Source organism: Chlorocebus sabaeus, chromosome 9 (genome assembly GCF_047675955.1).
Source record: "Chlorocebus sabaeus isolate Y175 chromosome 9, mChlSab1.0.hap1, whole genome shotgun sequence".
Taxonomy (NCBI): domain Eukaryota; kingdom Metazoa; phylum Chordata; class Mammalia; order Primates; family Cercopithecidae; genus Chlorocebus; species Chlorocebus sabaeus.
This window is the reverse complement of record NC_132912.1, coordinates 74,601,582-74,622,831: the sequence shown is the minus strand read 5'-3', so window position 1 is coordinate 74,622,831 and position 21,250 is coordinate 74,601,582. Positions and strand designations below refer to the sequence as shown.

At 36.2% G+C, this 21,250-nt stretch overlaps 1 protein-coding gene across 3 annotated transcripts in view; it reads right to left on the bottom strand.

The window, feature by feature from the left end:
- Window positions 1-21,250, bottom strand: part of CTNNA3 (catenin alpha 3) — a 1,853,344-nt gene that overhangs the window by 46,054 nt on the left and 1,786,040 nt on the right. For all 3 annotated transcript variants that reach the window (XM_007963302.3, XM_007963300.3, XM_073019108.1), the window contains one exon: window positions 10,334-10,468. In XM_007963302.3, the coding sequence (XP_007961493.1) occupies window positions 10,334-10,468 (135 nt within the window). The remainder of the gene's footprint in view (window positions 1-10,333; window positions 10,469-21,250) is intronic.

Genomic DNA, 21,250 nt, shown 5'->3' with positions numbered 1-21,250 from the left:
TCGATCCTGGTGGATAAGCTTTTTGGTGTGCTGCCGGATTCGATTTGCCAGTATTTTATTGAGGATTTTTGCATTGATGTTCATCAGGGATATTGGTCTAAAATTCTCTTTTTTTGTTGTGTCTCTGCCAGGCTTTGGTATCAGGATGAAGTCGGCCTCATAAAATGAGTTAGGGAGGATTCCCTCTTTTCCTATTGATTGGAATAGTTTCAGAAGGAATGGTACCAGCTCCTTCTTGTACCTCTGGTAGAATTCAGCTGTGAATCCGTCTGGTCCTGGATTTTTTTGGTCGGTAGGCTATTAATTATTGCCTCAATTTCAGAGCCTGTTATTGGTCTATTCAGGGATTCAACTTATTCCTGGACTAGTCTTGGGAGGGTGTATGTGTCCAGGAAATTATCCATTTCTTCTAGATTTTCTAGTTTATTTGCATAGAGGTGTTTATAGTATTCTCTGATGGTATTTTTTATTTCTGTGGGATCGATGGTGGTATCCCCTTTATCATTTTTTTATTGCATCTATTTGATTCTTTCTCTTTTCTTCTTTATTAGTCTTGCTAGTGGTCTATCAATTTTGTTGATCTTTCCAAAAAACCACCTCCTGGATTTATTGATTTTTTGAAGGGTATTTTGTGTCTCTATCTCCTTCCATTCTGCTCTGATTTTAGTTATTTCTTGCCTTCTGCTAGCTTTTGAATGTGTTTGCTCTTGCTTCTCTAGTTCTTTTAATTGTGATGTTAGGGTGTCAATTTTAGATCTTTCCTGCTTTCTCTTGTGTGCATTTAGTGCTATAAATTTCCCTCTACACATGGCTTTAAATGTGTCCCAGAGATTCTGGTATGTTGTGTGTTTGTTTTCATTGGTTTCAAAGAACACCTTTATTTCTGCCTTCATTTCATTATGTACCCAGTAGTCATTCAGGAGCAGGTTGTTCAGTTGCCATATAGTTGAGCAGTTTTAAGTGAGTTTCTTAATCCTTAGTTCTAGTTTGATTGCACTATTGTCTGAGAGAAAGTTTGTTATAATTTCTTTTCTTTTCCATGTGCTGAGGAGTGCCTTACTTCCAACTATGTGGTCAACTTTGGAGTAAGTGCAATGTGGTGCTGAGAAGAGTGTATATTCTGTTGATTTGGGGTGGAGAGTTCTGTAGATGTCTATTAGGTCCACTTGATGCAGAGCTGAGTTCAATTCCTGGATATCCTTGTTAACTTTCTGTCTTGTTGATCTGTGTAATGTTGAAGTGGGGTGTTGAAGTCTCCCATTATTATTGTGTGGGAGTCTAAGTCTCTTTGTAGGTCTCTAAGGACTTGCTTTATGAATCTGGGTGCTCCTCTATTGGGTGCATGTATATTTAGGGTAGTTCTTCTTGTTGAATTGATTCCTTTACCATTATGTAATGGCCTTCTTTGTCTCTTTTGATCTTTGTTTGGTTTAAAGTCTGTTTTATCAGAGACTAGGATTGCAACTCTGCTTTTTTTTCTTTTTTTTTTTTTTTTTTCATTTGCTTGGTAGATATTCCTCCATCCCTTTATTTTGAGCCTATGTGTGTCACTGCACGTGAGATGGGTCTCCTGAATACAGCACACTGATAGTCTTGACTCTTTATCCAATTTGCCAGTCTGTGTCTTTTAATTGGACCATTTAGTCCATTTATATTTAAGATTAATATTATTATGTGTGAATTTGATCCTGTCATTATGATGTTAGGTGGTTATTTTGCTCATTAGTTGATGCAGTTTCTTCCTAGCATTGATGGTCTTTACATTTTGGCTGCCCTTAACATTTTTTCCTCATTTCAACTTTGGTGAATCTGACAATTATGTGTCTTGGAGTTGCTCTTCTCTAGGAGTATCTTTGTGGCATTCTCTGTTATTTCCTGAATTTGAATGTTGGTCTGCCTTGCTGGTTAGTAAGTTCTCCCGGATAATATCCTGAAGAGTGTTTTCCAAGTTGGTTCTATTCTCCCCGCCACTTTAAGGTACACCAATCGGACGTAGATTTGGTCTTTTCACATTGTCCCATATTTCTCAGAGGCTTTGTTCATTTCATTTTGCTTTTTTTTTTTTTGTCTCTAAACTTCTCTTCTTATTTCATTTCAATCATTTGATCTTCAATCACTGATACCCTTTCTTCCACTTGATTGAATCGGCTACTGAAGCTTGTGTGTGCACTACGCAGTTCTCGTGCCATGGTTTTCAGCTCCATCAGGTCATTTAAAGTCTTCTTGATGCTGTTTATTGTAGGTAACCATTTGTCTAATACTTTTTTCAAGGATTTTAGCTTCTTTGCGATGGGTTCGAACATCCTCCTTTAGCTCAGAGAAGTTTGTTATTACTGATCATCTGAAGTCTTCTTCTCTCAACTCATCAAAGTCATTCTCTGTCTAGCTTTGTTCCACTGCTGGCGAGGAGCTGCGCTCCTTTGGAGGAGAAGAGGCGCTCTGATTTTTAGAATTTTCCGCTTTTCTGCTCTGGTTTCTCCCCATCTTTGTGGTTTTATCTACCTTTGGTCTTTGACGGTGGTGACGTACAGATGGGGTTTTGGTGTGGATGTCCTTTTTGTTTGTTAGTTTTCCTTCTCACACAGTCAGGACCCTCAGCTGCAGGTCTCGGAGTTTGCTGCAGGTCCACTCCAGACCCTGTTTGCCTGGGTATCACCAGAGGAGGCTACAGAATAGCGAATATTGAAGAACAGCAAATTTTACTGCCTGATCATTCCTCTGGAAGATTCGTCTCAGAGGGGCACCTGGCTGTATGAAGTGTCAGTTGGCCCCTACTGGGAGGTGTCTCCCAGTTAGGCTACTCAGGGGTCAGGGACCCACTTAAAGAGGCAGTCTGTCCATTCTCAGATCTCAAATTCCATGCTGGGAGAACCACTACTCTCTTCAAAGCTGTCAGACAGGGATGTTTAAGTCTGCAGAAGTTTCTGCTGCCTTTTGTTCAGTTATGGCCTGCCCCCAGAGGTGGAGTCTACAGAGGCAGGCAGGCCTCCTTGAGCTGTGGTGGGTTCCACACAGCTTTGTTTACCTACTCAAGCCTCAGCAGTGGTGGATCCCCCTTCCGCAGCCCCACTGCCTCCTTACAGTTCAATCTCAGACTGCTATGCTAGCAGTGAGTGAGGCTCTGTGGGCATGGGACCCTCTAAGCCAGGTGCAGGATGTACTCTCCTGGTGTGCCATTTGCTAAGACTGTTGGCAAAGTGCAATATTAGGGTGGGAGTGTCCCGATTTTCCAGTTACCGTCTGTCACGCCTTCCTTTGGCTAGGAAAGGGAATTCCCTGACTCCTTGTGCTTCCCAGGTGAGGCAATGTCCCTCCCTGCTTTGGCTCACACTCCATGGGCTACACCCACTGTCTGACAAGCCCCAGGGAGATGAACCTGGTACCTCAGTTGGAAATGCAGAAATCACCCATCTTCTGAGTCAGTCATCCTGGGTGCTGTGGACTGGAGCTGTTCCTATTTGGCCATCTTGGAACCTCCTCCCTTTTTTAGTATTTTGAGACAAGGTCTGGCTCTATCACCAAGGGTGGAATGCAGTGGCATGATCTCAGCCCACTGCAACATCCACCTCCTGGGTTCAGGCCATCCTCTCACCTCAGCTTCCCGAGTAGCTGGGACTACAGGCATACACCACCACACCTAGTTAATTTTTGTATTTTTTGTAGAAACGGGATTTGTCATGCTGCCCATGGCTGGTCTTGAACTCATGTGCTCAAGCAATCCACCTGCCTCAGCCTCAAAGTGCTGGGATTACAGTCCTGAGCCACAGTACCTGGCAACTCCCTGCTTTATTTGAGAAAGAATAGCAGCTGGAAGGCCAAACTGGCTTCATTTCCATGTGAATTGAAGCTAGGTCAGGTTCCACAATCCAGACAATGTCCTGTAGCTTGGCTCTGGTAAAAAATGTCTAGTATATGCTATATCTGTTCATTATCTCAAAAAATTGCTGTGAACTTAGGTTATTTTCTCTTCTAAGCAGCATTAAAGAAAAGTGATTGAGATGTGGACATCCGTATTTTGTTCTATTGCTAAAATGGATCTTGAATAGAGTGATCAAATCTTAATTTTAACGGGAAACTACTCTTTCCATTTTACCAAACATGGGATTTATTAGCAAGAAATTCTTCAACCTTTCATTCATTTCTATAAATGTGATTATATCTTTTTTTTAAGTTAGACTAAATCAATTTTTTTTTTTATTTTTAAGATTCAGGGGATACATGTGCAGTTTTGTTACAAGGGTATACAGCATGATGTTGAGGTTTGGGCTTCTATTAATTTCATCACTCAAATATTGAACATAGTACCCAATAGGAATTTTTTCAACTCTTACCCCTCTCCCCCTCCTACCTTTTAGAGACTCCAGTATCTATTGTTCCCATCTTTATGTCCCTGTGTAATCAATGTTTAGCTCCCACCTGTAAGTGAGAATATGCAGTATTTGATTTTCTGTTTTAGCATTAATTTGCATAGGATAATGGCCTCCAGCTGCATTCATGTGGATGTGAAGGACACAATTAAATTCTTTTATATGGCTGCATAGTATGCCATAATGTATATGTACCACATTTTCTTTATTTAATAAATGTGATTATATTTTAATTCAACTTCATCCTGACTGAGAAGAGCTCTTTTTTCTTTTTTTTCCAAACCTAATCTTTCTACCTTTTCTAATCTTACATTCTCTCATTTGCTTGACTTTATTCCATCAGTCATAGTCTTAATTTTTCACAGGTTCATTCTCTTCTGGGCGCTTTTTGTTCTTTACCTAAACATTTCTCAATTACTGCCACTTTAAGCAGTATATAAATAAAAATGTTAACAAACAAAAATGCTTTTGGTGATTCTGTCTGCTCTGACCCTCAAGTCTCTTTCTCTTTATCTCTCTTTTATTCCTTTCAACTTCAAACTTTTGGAAAATTGAGTCTGTGCCACCATATTTTCTCTGTCATTGCATACTCAGTACTCAACTGACCATGATATAATTTTTGCCTTCACCATATTACTGATACTGCTTTAACAAAGATATAAAAACACCTTCTAAATGCAAAACCCAATGTGTACTTTTAAGGCTAAGCCAACCTGCATAATTTTGCAGGTAGCATCTTTTGTAGTCGTTGGTCACTGCACCATCAATCATGTAAAAATAGTCAAGGACTTTATAGTCTAGAAGGGAATATGTGCAAAAAGATGATTTGATATGTGTACTGCTGTGATTTTGGTAATCATAGAAGGAATATGATAGAAACTGTTAGCTGCCACCCAACATTCTCTTTTTCATAGAAATAGAACTCTGATTATACTGGGGAAAGCAATGTGCAGGATTAAAACAAAAACAAACATACAAAATCTATATTTTGTAGCATACCTTGCAGTTAAATATAACAATATGACTACGCTCCAGCCAATAGTTTGTAAGAAAAAAAAAAAAGTATTTGAAAGGGACCTTCTGGAAGGTCCCTTTAAAAGTGTAAGGAATGTTTGCTTCATTTTCTCTTTATTCCTACTTCCTGGAATATACAAGTCATTGCTCGAGCTGCATAAGCCATATTTTTGACCTTGATAATAACGACAGCCAGAAGCCAAGAAAAGTGAAGCTGAAAGACAAAAGTGCCTGATTCCCTGGTGACTTTGTGAAGCTGTCATAACAGTTCTAGACTGCCCATTCGCAGGCTCACTTTATGGAGACAGTAAACTCCCAATTTGTTTTAACTGCCACAGTCAAGTCTCAGAATCTTATAAAGGTACGTTGGAATCACTCTGTGAAAAAAGTTGTTACTGGATTACTGTCTCAGCTATTTTTTTAAAAAATGGCATCCAACATATTTTCACTGGATGGTCCCATATACTTCTCTTTCATACCTCTTTCCTAAGTTCCAGAACCAAAGACCCAACTTCCCCTAAACCCTTCTCCTTGGATGCCCCTTAGTCACTTCAATTCAACAAGCAAAACCTGAATGAGTTTCCATACTCACTGTAACATGGTCTTCCTTCTATATATACTGTTTAGTTAACGATGCCATTGTTGACTAAGTAAACTATTTAACCTCCAAACCTTTAGGAAATTCTTAATTCTTTCTTCTTTTTCACCCTTAACACCCAATGGATAATTGACTCTAAACATATTTTCCTCAGAATTGTTCCATGTATAGATACACTCCTTTCCATTCTCATCAATATTGTCTTAGGTAAGTTCTCACTGTTTCTCTCTTAGACTAATTTTATTATTATTATTATTATTATTATTATTATTATTATTATTCTTTAAGTTCTGGGTTACATGTGTAGAACATGCGGTTTTGTTACATAGGTATACACATGCCCTGGTGGTTTGCTGCACCCATCAACCCATCACCTACATTAGGTATTCCTTCTAATATTATCCCTCCCCTAGCCCCCACCCTCTGACAGGCCCTGGTGTGTGACATTCCCCTCCTTGTGTCCATGTGTTCTCATTGTTCAACTCCCACTTACAAGTGAGAACATGTGGTGTTCAGTTTTCTGTTCCTGTGTTAGTTTGCTGACAATGATGGTTTCCAGCTTCATCCATGTCCCGGCAAAGGACATGAAGTCATCCTTTTATATGGCTGTGTAGTATTCCATGGTGTATATGTGCCACATTTTCTTAATCCAGTCTATCATTGATGGATATTTGGGTTGGTTCCAAGTCTTTGCCATTGTGAATAGTGCTGCAATAAACATCTTAAACTAATTTTTAAAAGTCATTCCTAAATAGGCCTCAATCCTCTAGTCCCTTATCTTTCTAATCTATCACTTCCCTGTCTAAAAAATGTTAGCTTTGAAATGCATAGATTTATTAATGCCCATCTCAAACTAAGAAATTGCTAATTACTCTCAATTGCCTACAGGGTAAAATTAAATTATAAATGATCCTTTCAAAACATTCCCAGTTTCCTTTACAAACTTTTGCTCTACTCGCCCACCCACCCTTATTCCACAACACACACACCAAGAGTACCAAGTAAAGTTGTTTTCAGTCACGTCAGACTGCCTGCCATGTCTGTAACATGCCATGTCTTCCCTATCTCTGTTTTATTTCAGTTGTCCCCTCTATCTCAAATCCTTTCCCTCTCCTCCTCCTATAAGTACACATTTGTTTTCTACTTATTAATCAAGGCCCAAAGCAGATTTGGGCCACTTGCGAAGCTTTCTCTTACCTACTCTGCACTCAAATAAATTATTTCCTCACATGCTATACACGTACATTTCTACATACCAATATTGCATGGTTTATTACAGTGTCCTGGAGTCTTTTTTGTATATTCAGGTACATTTTAGGTTTCTTATTTTTTTATGCATTTCAGTATCTTAAGGACATTACCATATAAGCATCTTTACATCCCTCAGATGTACTACTATGCCTTGCACAGAGAGGGGCTCAATTCATAGTAATGGATTTGAATGAACTACATATACTTTGTCTCTATACAGGTAAAACATGCAACTTCAAGATGAGTGCTTGCAATACAGATGTAAGAATGATTGGGGAATAATTTTAATTAAATGGTGTATTATGACAATATCTTTCAGGTTATTTTATTTTATTAATTCATCTTCTTTATCCTAAACCTTCACACCTCAGACCCAGAACAGAACGTACTGCCCATTCACTATAGAAATGCATTCCATTCATACCTACTTATTTTTAACCCACTATATTAGGTAAAGCAATGTTTTGTGAACCTAATCGTGGGATGCCAGCTTTATTTAGTAAACTTTGAATAGTCTGTAGTTTTGAATACCACATTTCTGTAATTTTTAGTGTCTCTCTGCTTTGGAATCACGCTTGCCATTTTTCAAGAGATCTTATAGAAAAATGATAGATTAGACCTTCTTCTGAATTTAAAGAATAGGAACAAGACAGGAACTCAGGGTCACTGAGCGATTAAAGTAAGTGTGCTTTCGCACGCTTAAATGAAATGCATTTAGAAAGCTTTCTAGGATCTACCTGCAAACAGATGGCATTAAGATATGCAAAAGGGGGAATGCTTTCTTTTTTCAGATTTATTTTTTTCTAATGGGGAATAGTGAGTGAGATGATGATAAATAGTTTTGGATTTGCAATGCTATTCCTCATTTTATATAATGACTCAGCTTTTAAATTGTAAATCATGGATTCTAAATAGCTCCTGCCTAATCTATCTGTAATATATGTAAAGTTCATGAATTTGAATCATCATACCAAACAGGAAAGAATACAAACTCAGTTTATATATAGAAAGGAAATTGTATTTTGGAAGGATAATTAACGCCAATAAATTTTAACAGCTATGCAGAGGCTGAACTTCCACCAAATATTTTTTGAAAGCTTAGCTTCAGACAATATGAAAGTGTATATTTGAAAAATAAAATTTATATGAAATTTAGACCTTATAAAGCATGTTTAGCGTGTGAAAATGACAAAAGTAAATGGAAGAGTTTATCCTCCAAATGAATATACTTTTTTACATGTTTAACGTAGTATGATGTTAAATGAGAAAATGAAGACTGGATGTTTAATAAGCCAAAAGGAATATATAGAAGTTAAAAATATATATACATATTAATACATATGCATCTATACACACATATATGCTGTGTGTATCTACGTAAATGTATATATACATACATGTATGCTTATGTGTCAATACACACGCATGTTCCTGTTTGCATGGCTTATGACTAAGTAAAATGCATTTTTCTTTGAAAAGGGATAGGGCACTATTAATATACTGACTGTTTATGTGGAATTTTTGATAAAATTTGAATATCAAAGACACTATTTTTTCCCCCTCTAACCACCACTGGAATAAAGTGCTAGAATGCAATACCATCTTATCATTTCCAAATTATTCACTTTTGACTTGTGTTTTTCAGTTTCATCACAGATTCAGTGTTGTCTCTCTGAACAGAGAAAGCATAGACTTTGAAGGTAAATTCAGCTCTGACATTTACTAGTATGACATTGGGGAAGCTATATAACGCTTCTTAAGTTTACTTCTTTATATATTAAAGAAAGCAGAACAAATAAATAAGTGATCCATCTGGCATGTTATTGTGAAGATTAACATAAAATATAGGCAAGAGATAGAGAGTCACTATTTGTTTCCTCGCCTTTACTTTTTTTTTTTTTTTTTTTTTTTGAGATGGAGTCTTGCACTGTTGCCCAGGCTGGAGAGCAGTGGCGTGATCTCGGCTCACTGCAACTTCCACCTCCTGGGTTCAAGTAATTCTCATGCCTCAGACTACTGAGTAGCTGGGATTACAGGCATGCGCCACCACACCCAACTAATTTTTCTATTTTTAGTAGAGACAGGGTTTCACCACGTTGGCCAGGCTGGTCTTAAACTCCTGATCTCAAGTGATTCAGATGCCTCAGCCTCCCAAAGTGCTGGGATTATAGGCATGAACCACCGTGACCAGCCTCTGACCTCTACTTTTGATGGTGATCCTTTGCTTGTGTTTTGAAATTACATCCTCTTTTAGAACATTAACTCATTGAGGGAATGTCCAATGCCAGGATATAGAGGCCCTATATATTTCACATATATAAATATACTAGTGTAACTAAAAAAATTTTTCTCAGAAATACAAATTCCCAGAATATTTATAATGTTCCATTTAAACTTAAATTTATAATCTTGGTCCATGTCCTTTTCAAAGTCACTGATAACTGAATCCAATATAGATATCAAATATTATTTTATTACCATTTCCTCTCCAGAGAAATGATCTACTGCTATTAAAAGATGAGTAGAAAAGTTATACATTAGTTCTACCATGGTAATTTACAGCAGCTTAAAACTTAGGGCCACCAAAGAATTTACGAAATTTCCTCCATCTCTAATAAGTTCTATCATACTCCATTTCTGAAAATATATATGGAAATGAAAACTCTCAAGACACGAACATCTATGTTATAAAAAGAAATAGGGGGAAATGAATATCAATTAATAGCAGTGAAGCAATCATTTTATTAATTTGCAATTCCACACGCATTTATTTTAGAAAAATTACAGGATTCATTTCGGAGTTCCATCTGTACACATTCTGAAGTCATGCTTTAAATTAACATGTCTTTCTCATCCAAATGGCTTATAAAATGTGATTTACTCTTTAATCTCTGAAGTAAATAAAAACAACATTTTAAACCTTTTTAAAAGAAATCTGCCAAGATTTCCTGCTAGTTTAAATACATGTACTTTTAATAAAAACTCCAATTTAGTTTTTCTAAACTAATTTTACCTAAAAGATTTGGTCATGTAAGCAAGGGTGTAGTTACTCTGTTTCAAGCATCTTCCACCTGTGATCATGTACATGCTAGGCGGTACTCACAGCTGACATGATGAGCTCTCCTCCCAGGTTCTGGATCTCAGCTTTAACCTGACTGCAGATTTTCAGTTGGTGGGAGTAGAACTTAATCTGTTCCAGGTAGGCCAACAAGTCCTGTTTGCAAGATGGATCTGGGCACTAAATATGCATCAAAGATAAAAATGGATATAGCAGAATAAATAATAGGTAGATCAAAGTGAGTAAAAACAGTATTCACATGGCAGGTACCTTATAAGGCAGCAATTTTATTTTCATAGCACAACATTTCTCAGCTCAAGTCCAAGTAGATTCTGATATGCTTCTACCATTATAATAGTTTATTCATTTTGCAACCTTAGTTACTTCAGCTTAGCCAAAAGAAATGTTAAAATACTTTTTAGACATGAAAAGGTAAATAAAATAGCTGCCTTTAATTTATGAGAAAGGTTACAAGCCTTCAGATTATATTTTTAGGTAAATCTAAAGAAATATTTAAAATGTAATTATTTCTTTCACCTAGAATTACTATTAGAATACTCCTAGAATTACTATTACAATGCTCCTTGAGACTCATGGTTCTGCATTGCCTGTCCTTTGCTACTCAAAAGGACATAAAAACATGCAGCAACATAATATGTTCTATTACTTCCAGCATTCAATGTTCTTAACTGTTATAGACAAAGGAAATCATTTCTACCTTAGATAACAGGTGTGAATCTAACTGAAGCCAAGAAGCAGACAGGGCACATGTTTTAGAATATTAAATTTCCTTATGAAAACCAGCCTCCTGCATCATTTTATCTTTTGGAAGGAACTTCCTGGAGGACAGCTTTGAGCTTTATCATAACATGGTAAATAGCTTTGGTTAAGATTTAATCTTTGTGTTCTTTCTCCTATGCAATTATAATAGATTTATAGAAATCCCTTCTGACTTAATTCCACTTTTAGTAAATTTTTATAAGAATAAGGAAATGTGGACAGTGATTTATATCCAAAGATCTTCATTGTAGCATTATGTATAATAGCAAAATTTGGAAATAACCTAAATTCCCCAAATAATGGAAAGACTAAATAAGAATGACTATCAATATAATGTAGCATTACTCAGTCTCAAGAAAATAGAGTTTCAAAGGATGCAGGAAAATGTTTTTGGAAGTTAAAAAAAAAAACCTGTAAATATTGCAATCAAATTATATTAAAAATTGTGTGTATTTAAAACATGCTGAATGACAGATGCAGTGACTCATGCCTATAATCCCAGCAATTTGGGAAGTTGAAACAGGAAAATCCCTTGAGCCTAGGAATTTGAGGTCAGCCTGGGGAACATAGGGAGGCAACATCTCTACAAAAAATAAAAATAAATTAGCCAGGTGTGATCCCAGCTATTCAGGAGGCTGAGGTGGGAGGACTGCCTGAGCCTGAGAGGTTAATGCTGCAGTGAGCCGTGATTGTGACACTGCACTTCAGCCTGGGCAAAAGAGTGAGACCTTGTGTCAAAAAATAAATAAATAAAAATAAAAAATAAAATAAAGTAATAAAACCTGCTAGGACAGCTTCAGCTGTCCATCCTTCCTAGGCATTGATCATGCTGCATCAGGACTCTCTTTGCACCATACCCAGACAAATCTCCAGGCATTCAGAGCACCAGTTTGCCTGAATCAGCAGGCTGAGCTTCTCCACCCTTTCTGCGCATAGATCAGGGTGCAGCAGGCCCTCTCCACTCCATGCTTAGGCAGATTTCCAGGTATTCAAAGTACATGTTTGCCCAGATTGACAGCCTGAGCCACCCCTCACTTTCTCTGCAGGGATCCAGGTATGTAGAAGAGCCTTTCTGCTTCATGCCTAGGCAGATCTCCCGGCATCTGGAGCACCCAGTCCCCTGGATTAGGAGTTTAGACCACCCCAAATCTGTGTGTAGAGAACTTGAGGACAAGAAGCCTTCCCAGCTCCATGCCTAGCCATACCTCTGGGTGCTTGGTACCCACTCACTGGATTATCCTTCAGCACTGGTGCTCATGACTGCCCTTAGGGGAATCTGTAGTCAAACCTGCCAGTCTGGACCTGCCCATATTGCTCCCAACACCTCTGGGGCTGAGGAGGGGGCTCAGAGCACTTTGCACTACAAGAATAAGGCCATTGCCTGAGGCAAGAGAGAGCTTCTGCTAGTAAACAAGGATGAGGTATACACTCAGCAGTATTGGCCATACACACCATCTACAGGCTTGTAGATGGAACTGCATGGCCCAATATAAAACCTGCTGACAGAAAGGTGTAGAGTACACAAGTTAAGCCAAAAGACCTTACCCAGCATTCTCTAAAGTCACATCCCCTAGGGAAAAATAGGTGGGAAAGGGAAAGAAAAAAAAATCAATAATATTATAGGGAAAGAAAAGAAAAACTATATCCGCATAAATATAATTACAAAATTTTCAAGTATCAATGCCTCAGGATGAGAAAGAACCAGTGTAAGAATTCTAGCACCATGAAAATTCAAAATGTAGTAAGACCATCAACATACCATACTAGCTCTCCAGCTACGGTCTCCAGAAAAGTGGAAACTTGGAAAAGACAGATAGAGAATTTGAAGTGTGGATTGCAAGGAAGTTCTAAGATCCAAGACGAGGTTGAAAATTAACACAAAGAAACATTTTAAAGCCATCCAGAAAATGAAGGAAAAGATAAACATCTTTAAAATATCAATCAGAGATTCTGGAATTTAAAAACTAACTTAATTTCAAAATACAACTGGAAGCTTCACCAATAAACTGGACTAAGTAGAAGAAAGAATGTCAGATCTTGAAAACCAGTCTTTTGAATTGACCCAGTCAGAAAAAAATAAAGAAAAAGTGATTTTTTAAAAAATGAACAAAGTCTTTGAGAAATATGGGATTATGTAAAGTGACCAAACCTAAAAATTAGTGAGATTCCTGAGACTGAGAAAAAGATAACAACCTAGAAAAAATACTTGAAGTGATAAATCAAGAAAATGTTCCGAATTTTGCTGGAGAGGTAGACATCAAGATACAAGAAATTCAGAGAACACTTGTGAGATACTATACAAAAAGCAACATTACCAAGGCATATAATCACCAGACTATTCAAGGTCAACGCTAAAGAAAAACATCCCAAAGGTAGCTAGAGAAAAAGGTCAGAACACACACAAAGGGAATCCCAAAAGGCTAAAAGCAGACTTCCCTGCATAAACCTTATTTATAAGCTGGGACAGACTGGGGGCCTATTTTCAGAATTCTTGAAGAAAAGAAATTCCAACAAAAATTTCATATCCCACCAGGCTAAGCTTTATCACTGAAAGAGAAACAAAAATATTTTCCAGACAAACAAGCACTAAAAAAATTCATTACCATTAGGCTAGTCTTATCAGAGACTCTTAAGGGAATTCTAAACATGGGGAAAAAATAGCTGACACCTGCTACCACAAAAACACACTTAAGTACAGAGCCCACAGACCTACAGAGCAACCAAACCATAGAAAATACAAAGCAACCAGCTAACAACTTCATGATAGGATCAAAATCTTGCATATTAATATTATCCTTGAATGTGAATAGCCTAAACACTCCACTTAAAAGGCACAGAGTGGCAAGTTGGATAAAATAAAAACATCCACCCATCTGCTGCCTTCAAGATACCCATCTCACACATAATGACATCTATAAGCTCAAAGTAAAGGGTTGAAGAAATATCTATCTTGCAAATTAAACTACAAAAAAAAAGAGGAGTGGCTATCACATTAGATAAAATATATGTATGTTAAAATATATTTAAAATATAATATATAACATAGTATATTAGATAAAATATATGTATTTTAAAATATATTAAAATATAATATATAATAATATATTAGATAAAAAAGACTTTAAACCAACAACAGTAAAAAAGGACAAAGAAGGGCATTACATAATGATAAAGGGTTAAATTCAACAAAAAGACTTAACTATCCTAAATATGTATGTACCCAACACTGAAGCATCTCAATTCATAAAACAAGTACTTCTAGATCTGCAAAAAGGCTTAGACAGTCACACAATAATGTTGAGCAACTTCAACTCCTCACTGACAGTGTTAGATATGTGAAATGTTAGTCAATTAAACCTCTTTTTTTATATATAAATTAGCTAGTCTCAGTATCTTCACAGTAATATGAAAATGGACTAATAAATTTATTTTTGGGTAAACAATGAAATTAAGGCAGTAATCAAAAAATTCTTTGAAATAAATAGAAATAAGAGACTCGACATATAAAAATATCTAGGATGCAGGAAAAGTACTGTTAAGAGGAAAGTTTAGGGCAGTAAACTCCTACCTTAAAAAGTTAGAAAGATCTCAAATTAATGATTTAACATCATGCCTAGAGGAGCTAGAAAAACAAGAACCAACCAACCCAAAAGCAAGAACAAACCAACCCAAAAAATTAAAATTAGATGGAACTGAATGAATCTGAGACCTAAAAATTCACAGGAAGAATCAATGAAGACTAAAGTTTTCTTGTTTTTTGTTTTTGTTTTTTTTTGAAAGAATAAACAGGATCGGAAGACTGCTAGCTAGATTAACACAGAAAAAAAGAGAAAGGATCCAAATAAGCACAGTCAGAAGTTATAACTAAAGTGGCATTGCAACCAATACCATAGAAATACAAAAGAGCGTCAGAAACTATTGGGAACACACCTGTGCATACAAACTAGAAAATCTAGAGAAGATAAATTTCTGAAACACAAAATCCTCCAAGAATGAATCAGAAAGAAATTGAAACCCTGAACAGACCAATATCGAGTTCCTAAATTATATCAGTAATAAGACACCCACCACCAAGAACAACCAAAAGAGCCCCAGCCAAATTCTACTAAACATACATAGAAGATCTGGTACCAATCCTACTGAAACTATTCCAAAAAATGGAGAAGGGGAGACTCCTCCTTAACTCATTCAACAAAGACAGCATCATCCTGATAGGAAAACCTAGTAAAGATACGATGAAAAAAATCTCTGATACCAGTATCTCTGATAAGCATAGATGCAGAAATCCTCAGCAAAATACTAGCAAACTGAATTTAGTGGCACATCAAAAAGTTAATTCACTATGATCAAGTAGGCTTAATTCTTGTAATGTAAGAATGGTTTAATATACACAAATCAATAAATGTGATTCACCACATAAACAGAATTAATAACAAAAATTGTATGATTATTTCAGCAGATGTGGAAAAAGCTTTTGATAAAATACAACATCCCTTCATGATAAAAACCCTCAAGAAACTATGCATCAAAGGAACATATCTCAAAATAGTAAGAATCATCTAAGAGAAACCATAGCCAACATTATACTTGAATGGGCATAAGCTGAAACCAATCCCCTTGAAAACTGTTACAATGATGCCCATTCTCACCCCTCTTATTCCACACAGTACTGAAAGTTCTAGTCACAACAATCAGGCAAAATAAATAAATAAATAAAAGGTATCCAACTAGACAAATAAAAGTCAACCTATATCTCTTTGCTGTTGATATGATTTTATACCCAGAAAACACGAAATGCTTTACTGAAAGGCTCCTGGAACTGAGACATGACTCAGTAATTTTTTAGGATGAAAAATCATGGTATAAAAATCAATAGCATTTCTATACACCAATAACATTCAAGCTGAGAACCAAATCAAGAACTCAATTCCACTTACAATAGCTGCAAATAAATAAATAAATGAATAAATAAATAAAACACATAGGAATGAATCTAACCAAGGAAGTTAAAGATCTCTACAAGGAGAACTACAAAATACTGCTGAAAGTAATCATAGATGACACAAACAAATGGAAAAAAATATTTCAAGCTCATCAACTGGAAGAATCAATATCATTAAAATGGCCATACTGCCCAAAGCAATCTACAGATTCAATGCTATTCCTATCAAGCAACCAACGTCCTTTTTCACAGAACTAGAAAAATAACTATTGTAAAATTCATATGAAGCCAAGAAATATCCTGACTAGACAAGCAATCCTAAGCAAAAAAAAAAAAAAAAAAAAAAAAAAAAAGAAGAAGAAGAAGAAGCAGCTGGATGCATCATATCACTTGATTTCAAACTACACTATAAGGCTACAGTAACAATACAGCATGGTATTGGCACAAAAACAGATGCATAGGCTGGTGGGACAGAATAGAGAACACAGAAATAAAGCTGCACAACTACAACCATCTGATCTTTGGCAAAGTTGACAAAAATAAGCAGTGACTTCCTATTCAACATATGATGCTGTGATAGCTGGCTAGCCAAAGGCAGAAGAATGAAACTGGACCCCTATCTTTCATTATCTAGAAAAATTAACTCAAGATGAATTCAAGATTGAAATATTAGACCTCCACAATAAGAATCCTTGAAGAAAAACCTAGGAAATGCCATTCTGGATATCAGCCTTGGGAAAGACATTATAACTAAATCCTCAAAAGCAATTGCAACAAAAACAAAAATTGACAAGTGGAATCTCTAATTAAAAAGTTTCTGCATAGCAACAAACTCTCAACAGAGTACACAGACAACCCACACAATGGAAGAGAATATTTGCAAACTATGAATCTGACAGTTTTACTATCCAGGGTCTATAAAGAACTTAAACAATTGAGCAAGCAAAAAACAACCCCATTAAAAATGGGCAAATGGTATGTGTTAGGTCATTCTTGCAGTGCTATAAAAAATACTTCAGACTGGGTAATTTATAAAGAAAAAAGTTTAATTGACTCGGGGTTCTGCAGGATATACAAGCATTGCATTGGCATCCACTTGGCTTTGGGGCGGGGGCTCGGAATATTTACTCACAGTGGGAGGTGAAGCGGGAACAGGTGTATGACATGGCGAGAATAGGAGCAAGAGGGAGGTGGGAGGTGCCACACACTTTTAAATGACCAGATCTTGCAATAACACACTATCCTGAGGACAGCACACCATGAGGAATCTGCCTCTATTACCAAACACCTCCCACCAGACCCCCACCTCCAACACTGGGAATTGCATTTCAACATGAGATTTGGGAAGGACAAATGCCAAAACCATAACAAAACATGAATGGACACTTTTCAAAAGAAGACATACAAGTGGCCAACCAACCTGAACATTTTGTTCAACATCACAAATCATCAGAGAAATTCAAATCGAACCAAAATGAGATATTATCTCACATCAGTCAGAATGGCTACTGTTAAAAAGTTGAAAACAACAGATCCTGGTGAGGCTGTGGAGAAAAGGGAATACTTTATAAACTATCGGTGGGGATGTAAATTAGTTCAGCCACCGTGGAAGCAGTTTGGAGATTTCTCAAAGAACTTAAAACATAACTAACATTTGACTCACTCCTCCCGTTACTGTGGACATAGTCAAAAGAAAATAAATTGTTCTACCCAAAAAGACACTTGCATTCATATGTTCATAGAAGCACTATTCACAAAGCAAGGACATGGAACCAACCTAGGTATCCACCAACAGTGGACTGAATAAATAAAATGGGGTACATATACACCATGGAATAACAGACAGCCATAAAAAGGAATGAATGAAATTATGTCTCTTGCAGCAACCTGGATGCAGCTGGAGGCCATTATCCTAAGCAACTTAATGCAGGAACAAAAACCCAAATACCATATGTTCTTACATACAAGTAGGAGCTAAAGAATGGGTAATGATGGACATAAAGATGGCCACAGTAGACCCTGAGGCCTACTAGACAGGGGAGGGAGGAAGGGAGTAAAGACTTGAAAAACTAATTATTGGTTACTATGCTCACTACCTGGGTGATTGCATTAATTGTACTTCAAACCTCAGTATCATGCAATATACCCAAGTAATAAACCTGCACATGTACCCACTGAATCTAAATAAAAGTTGAAATTATTTTTAAAAATGCATTAAAAATAAATAAATTCTGGACTCTGGGTTAAAAAATTAAAAGATGCTGGGAAATAAATATATGACAATAATCAATAAATATGATATAATCAATACTTTTTATTTTATTCAAATATTGTATATCTTAAATATCTATTTCTTCTATAACTATAAAATGTTATTTTTTAAAGCTTTTAGTCTAATGACCTAAACTGCAAATTAAAAAGTAGGATGAACAACCAGAAAACCTTTCATGCATTTCTGCTTTTATTCAGTAATTAGTAACTTAAGCTGGAGTGTTTTTGGAAAATTTGTGAGGTACTTATTCTCTGTTATATTTTTAAAATAGACTACGTAGCTCCAGAGTGTGTGCACAAGATGAGAACATGTTACCCTGAGTCAAAGTTGAAAATAATCAACAAAGGTAGCAAATAATTCAATTCTTCTGCAGAAATACTATCAATCTGCAAGACAGGCATGGATATACGCATGAATAGATACAGGATAGCCAGCCAGAGACACAATCAGACAAGAATATAGAAATTAAGGGTGTTTCTCAAGTTTTCAGTAAACAAATGAGGGTTATCCCTCAAATCTCCTCGAAAGGATTAAATTGTAGCTAATCAAGAAGATTGGAAAGGAGAAAGATATGGAGACAGAAAAGGAAAAGAAAGAGAGAAAGGAAGAAGAGAAGGCAGAGACAGAGGAGGAAGAACAATAGTTAATTTTCATTTAGCTCTTACTATGTGCCACATGCTATGGAAACTAATTTAGGCATATCATCTCACTCAGTCACTAAAACAGACACAAATATTTCCCCCAATTTACAGATGCGAAATTGCCTATAATGATGAAAAACAAGTCATCTCTTTGTTTTCTCTTGACAGGCAGCTGATCTTTATTAGGTACTTCCTCTGTGCTAGGTACTATGCCAAGTTCTTTACATGCATAATTCTAAATTAGTACTCAAAACACCATTTTAATTAGATCTACTATTTTCATTTTGTAGATTTGCAAAATAAGTTTCAGAGAGAGTAAATGATTTGAATTTAGTTTTCTCTGTTTCATTCACATGAATGCACAATAATCTCTTCTATAGGACACTCTTTCAAAACATTTTTTGTTATTATTGCTCTCACTGAGTAACTTTCTTATCTATTCTTCATTCAGAAGTATGGACACAGTGATAATCCCTGACACGTAAAGTGTTTCATCTGTCATCTACTATTCTAGATGCTTTGTCTATACTAATTGTTTTAATAATCACACAACACCCACAATTTCATGAGGTAAGTGGAATCATTATCCTCATTTAGCGAAGGGGAGTACTGACATACAGAGAAGTTAACTGACTTGCCAATAAATGGTATTAGTAGTAGAGCTAGTAGTTCAAACATGATCTGGCTCCACCTCCTTACCTCCATGTTCTAGGAACAGTATCAGTCTTCTTGCCAATTGTATCTTTTTTGAAAATATTAAATTGCCATTCTGATTTGTAACTTGGCTTCTTAGATTGACATTCTTATTTGTCAGTTATAAACTGGATTGATGTGGATGTGCTCCTTGAAGACCAGCACCACTCTACAACTCCTGATAAAATCAAACTGTCAAACTAATAATTAGATTCTTTACCAATAACCAATTGCAGTTACTCATGTTTAAGCAAAACAGAGACTCCTCCAAGGCCACAGTAGAAGAGCCTACAATTCTATTAAGGAAAGAATGAGTCAAATGAGTAGAAAGTGTGAAAATGATCTTTTGAAGTTCAAAGTTGCTTGACCTAAATTTGTCTTTCATTTTCAGAACTAATGAGAATATCTTGGTTATAACAGTTGCAGCCAGTTTTATAACCAAAGTGGAACAAAATACTATGTGGTAAATTCTTATAGTATAAAAGTTATTAAAGCCTTCTTTCCCATTGACACCAGAAAGCCTTTCTGAGTTAGTTCTGAGCCTTTGCTCACTTAGAAGCAGAATCTGGAGAATGCCTCATTCCTACTTTAAGATTGTTCTACTATTTTTCAAATCTCCTTTGGGCCTTTTTTATGTATTCAGGTCTTTTCCCCATTTTTTAATCAGGTTACTTGGATTTTTTTGCTATTGAGTTCTGCATGTTTCTTACACACTTTCTATATTAATTCCTTATCAGATATATGGTTTGCAAATATTTTCTTTCAAACCATAGGTTGTCTTTTAATTTTGTTGATTATTACATTGTATATTTTAAGTCCTTAAATATGTATATTTCTTTAAAAAATTTAATTTAAAAACATTGAACAATGCTTTTCCCACCTTTTAAATTTTTGTGTGAAAGTGACAGAAAAACTTTGGGCTCTAGGTTTGTAGAACATTCTTACCCTTGACTATTGTTTCACCAAAAAAATTTGCTTTAAGATAACTTTTAAAAGAATACTATTAGGGACTTTTAGGCTAAAGTGGTACACTATTAGCACACTTTGGTTATTATTTCCCAGTTAACTTAGATAGGAGATGTTGACCAGAACATCTACTTAGCTCTTTAATGCATGATTTTTTTAAATCTAAGTTTTATAATCACAAGGACTCACTACATGTAAGCAGATGGCATTTCAGCCTATGTGGTTTTCTCACTTTAAGCCAGTTTTCACTTTTCTAGCATGAGGCTTGAAACCAATATGGAATACAGCATTTAGTAATGAGGAAAAAATATAAAAAAAAAATTCGTTACCTTTTCATTTAAATTTCAGGGGTGAATTAGCAAAATGAACACTTTTGAAGACTTTTATTTCATAATCTTAGTATTTTTTTGCCCATATGGGGGCCTAAACTTTAAGAAATTCAAAATGACTTTTGCGACCAGGTGCGGTGGCTCACGCCTATAATCCCAGCACTTTGGGAGGCCAAGGTGGGCAGATGACCTGAGATCAGGAGTTTGAGACCAGCCTGGTCAACATGGTGAAACCTTGTCTCTACTCAAAATACAAAATATTAGCTGAGCATGGTATCTCGTGCCTGTGGTCCCAGCTACTCGGGTGGCTGAGACACAAGAATCGCTTGAACCCGGAAG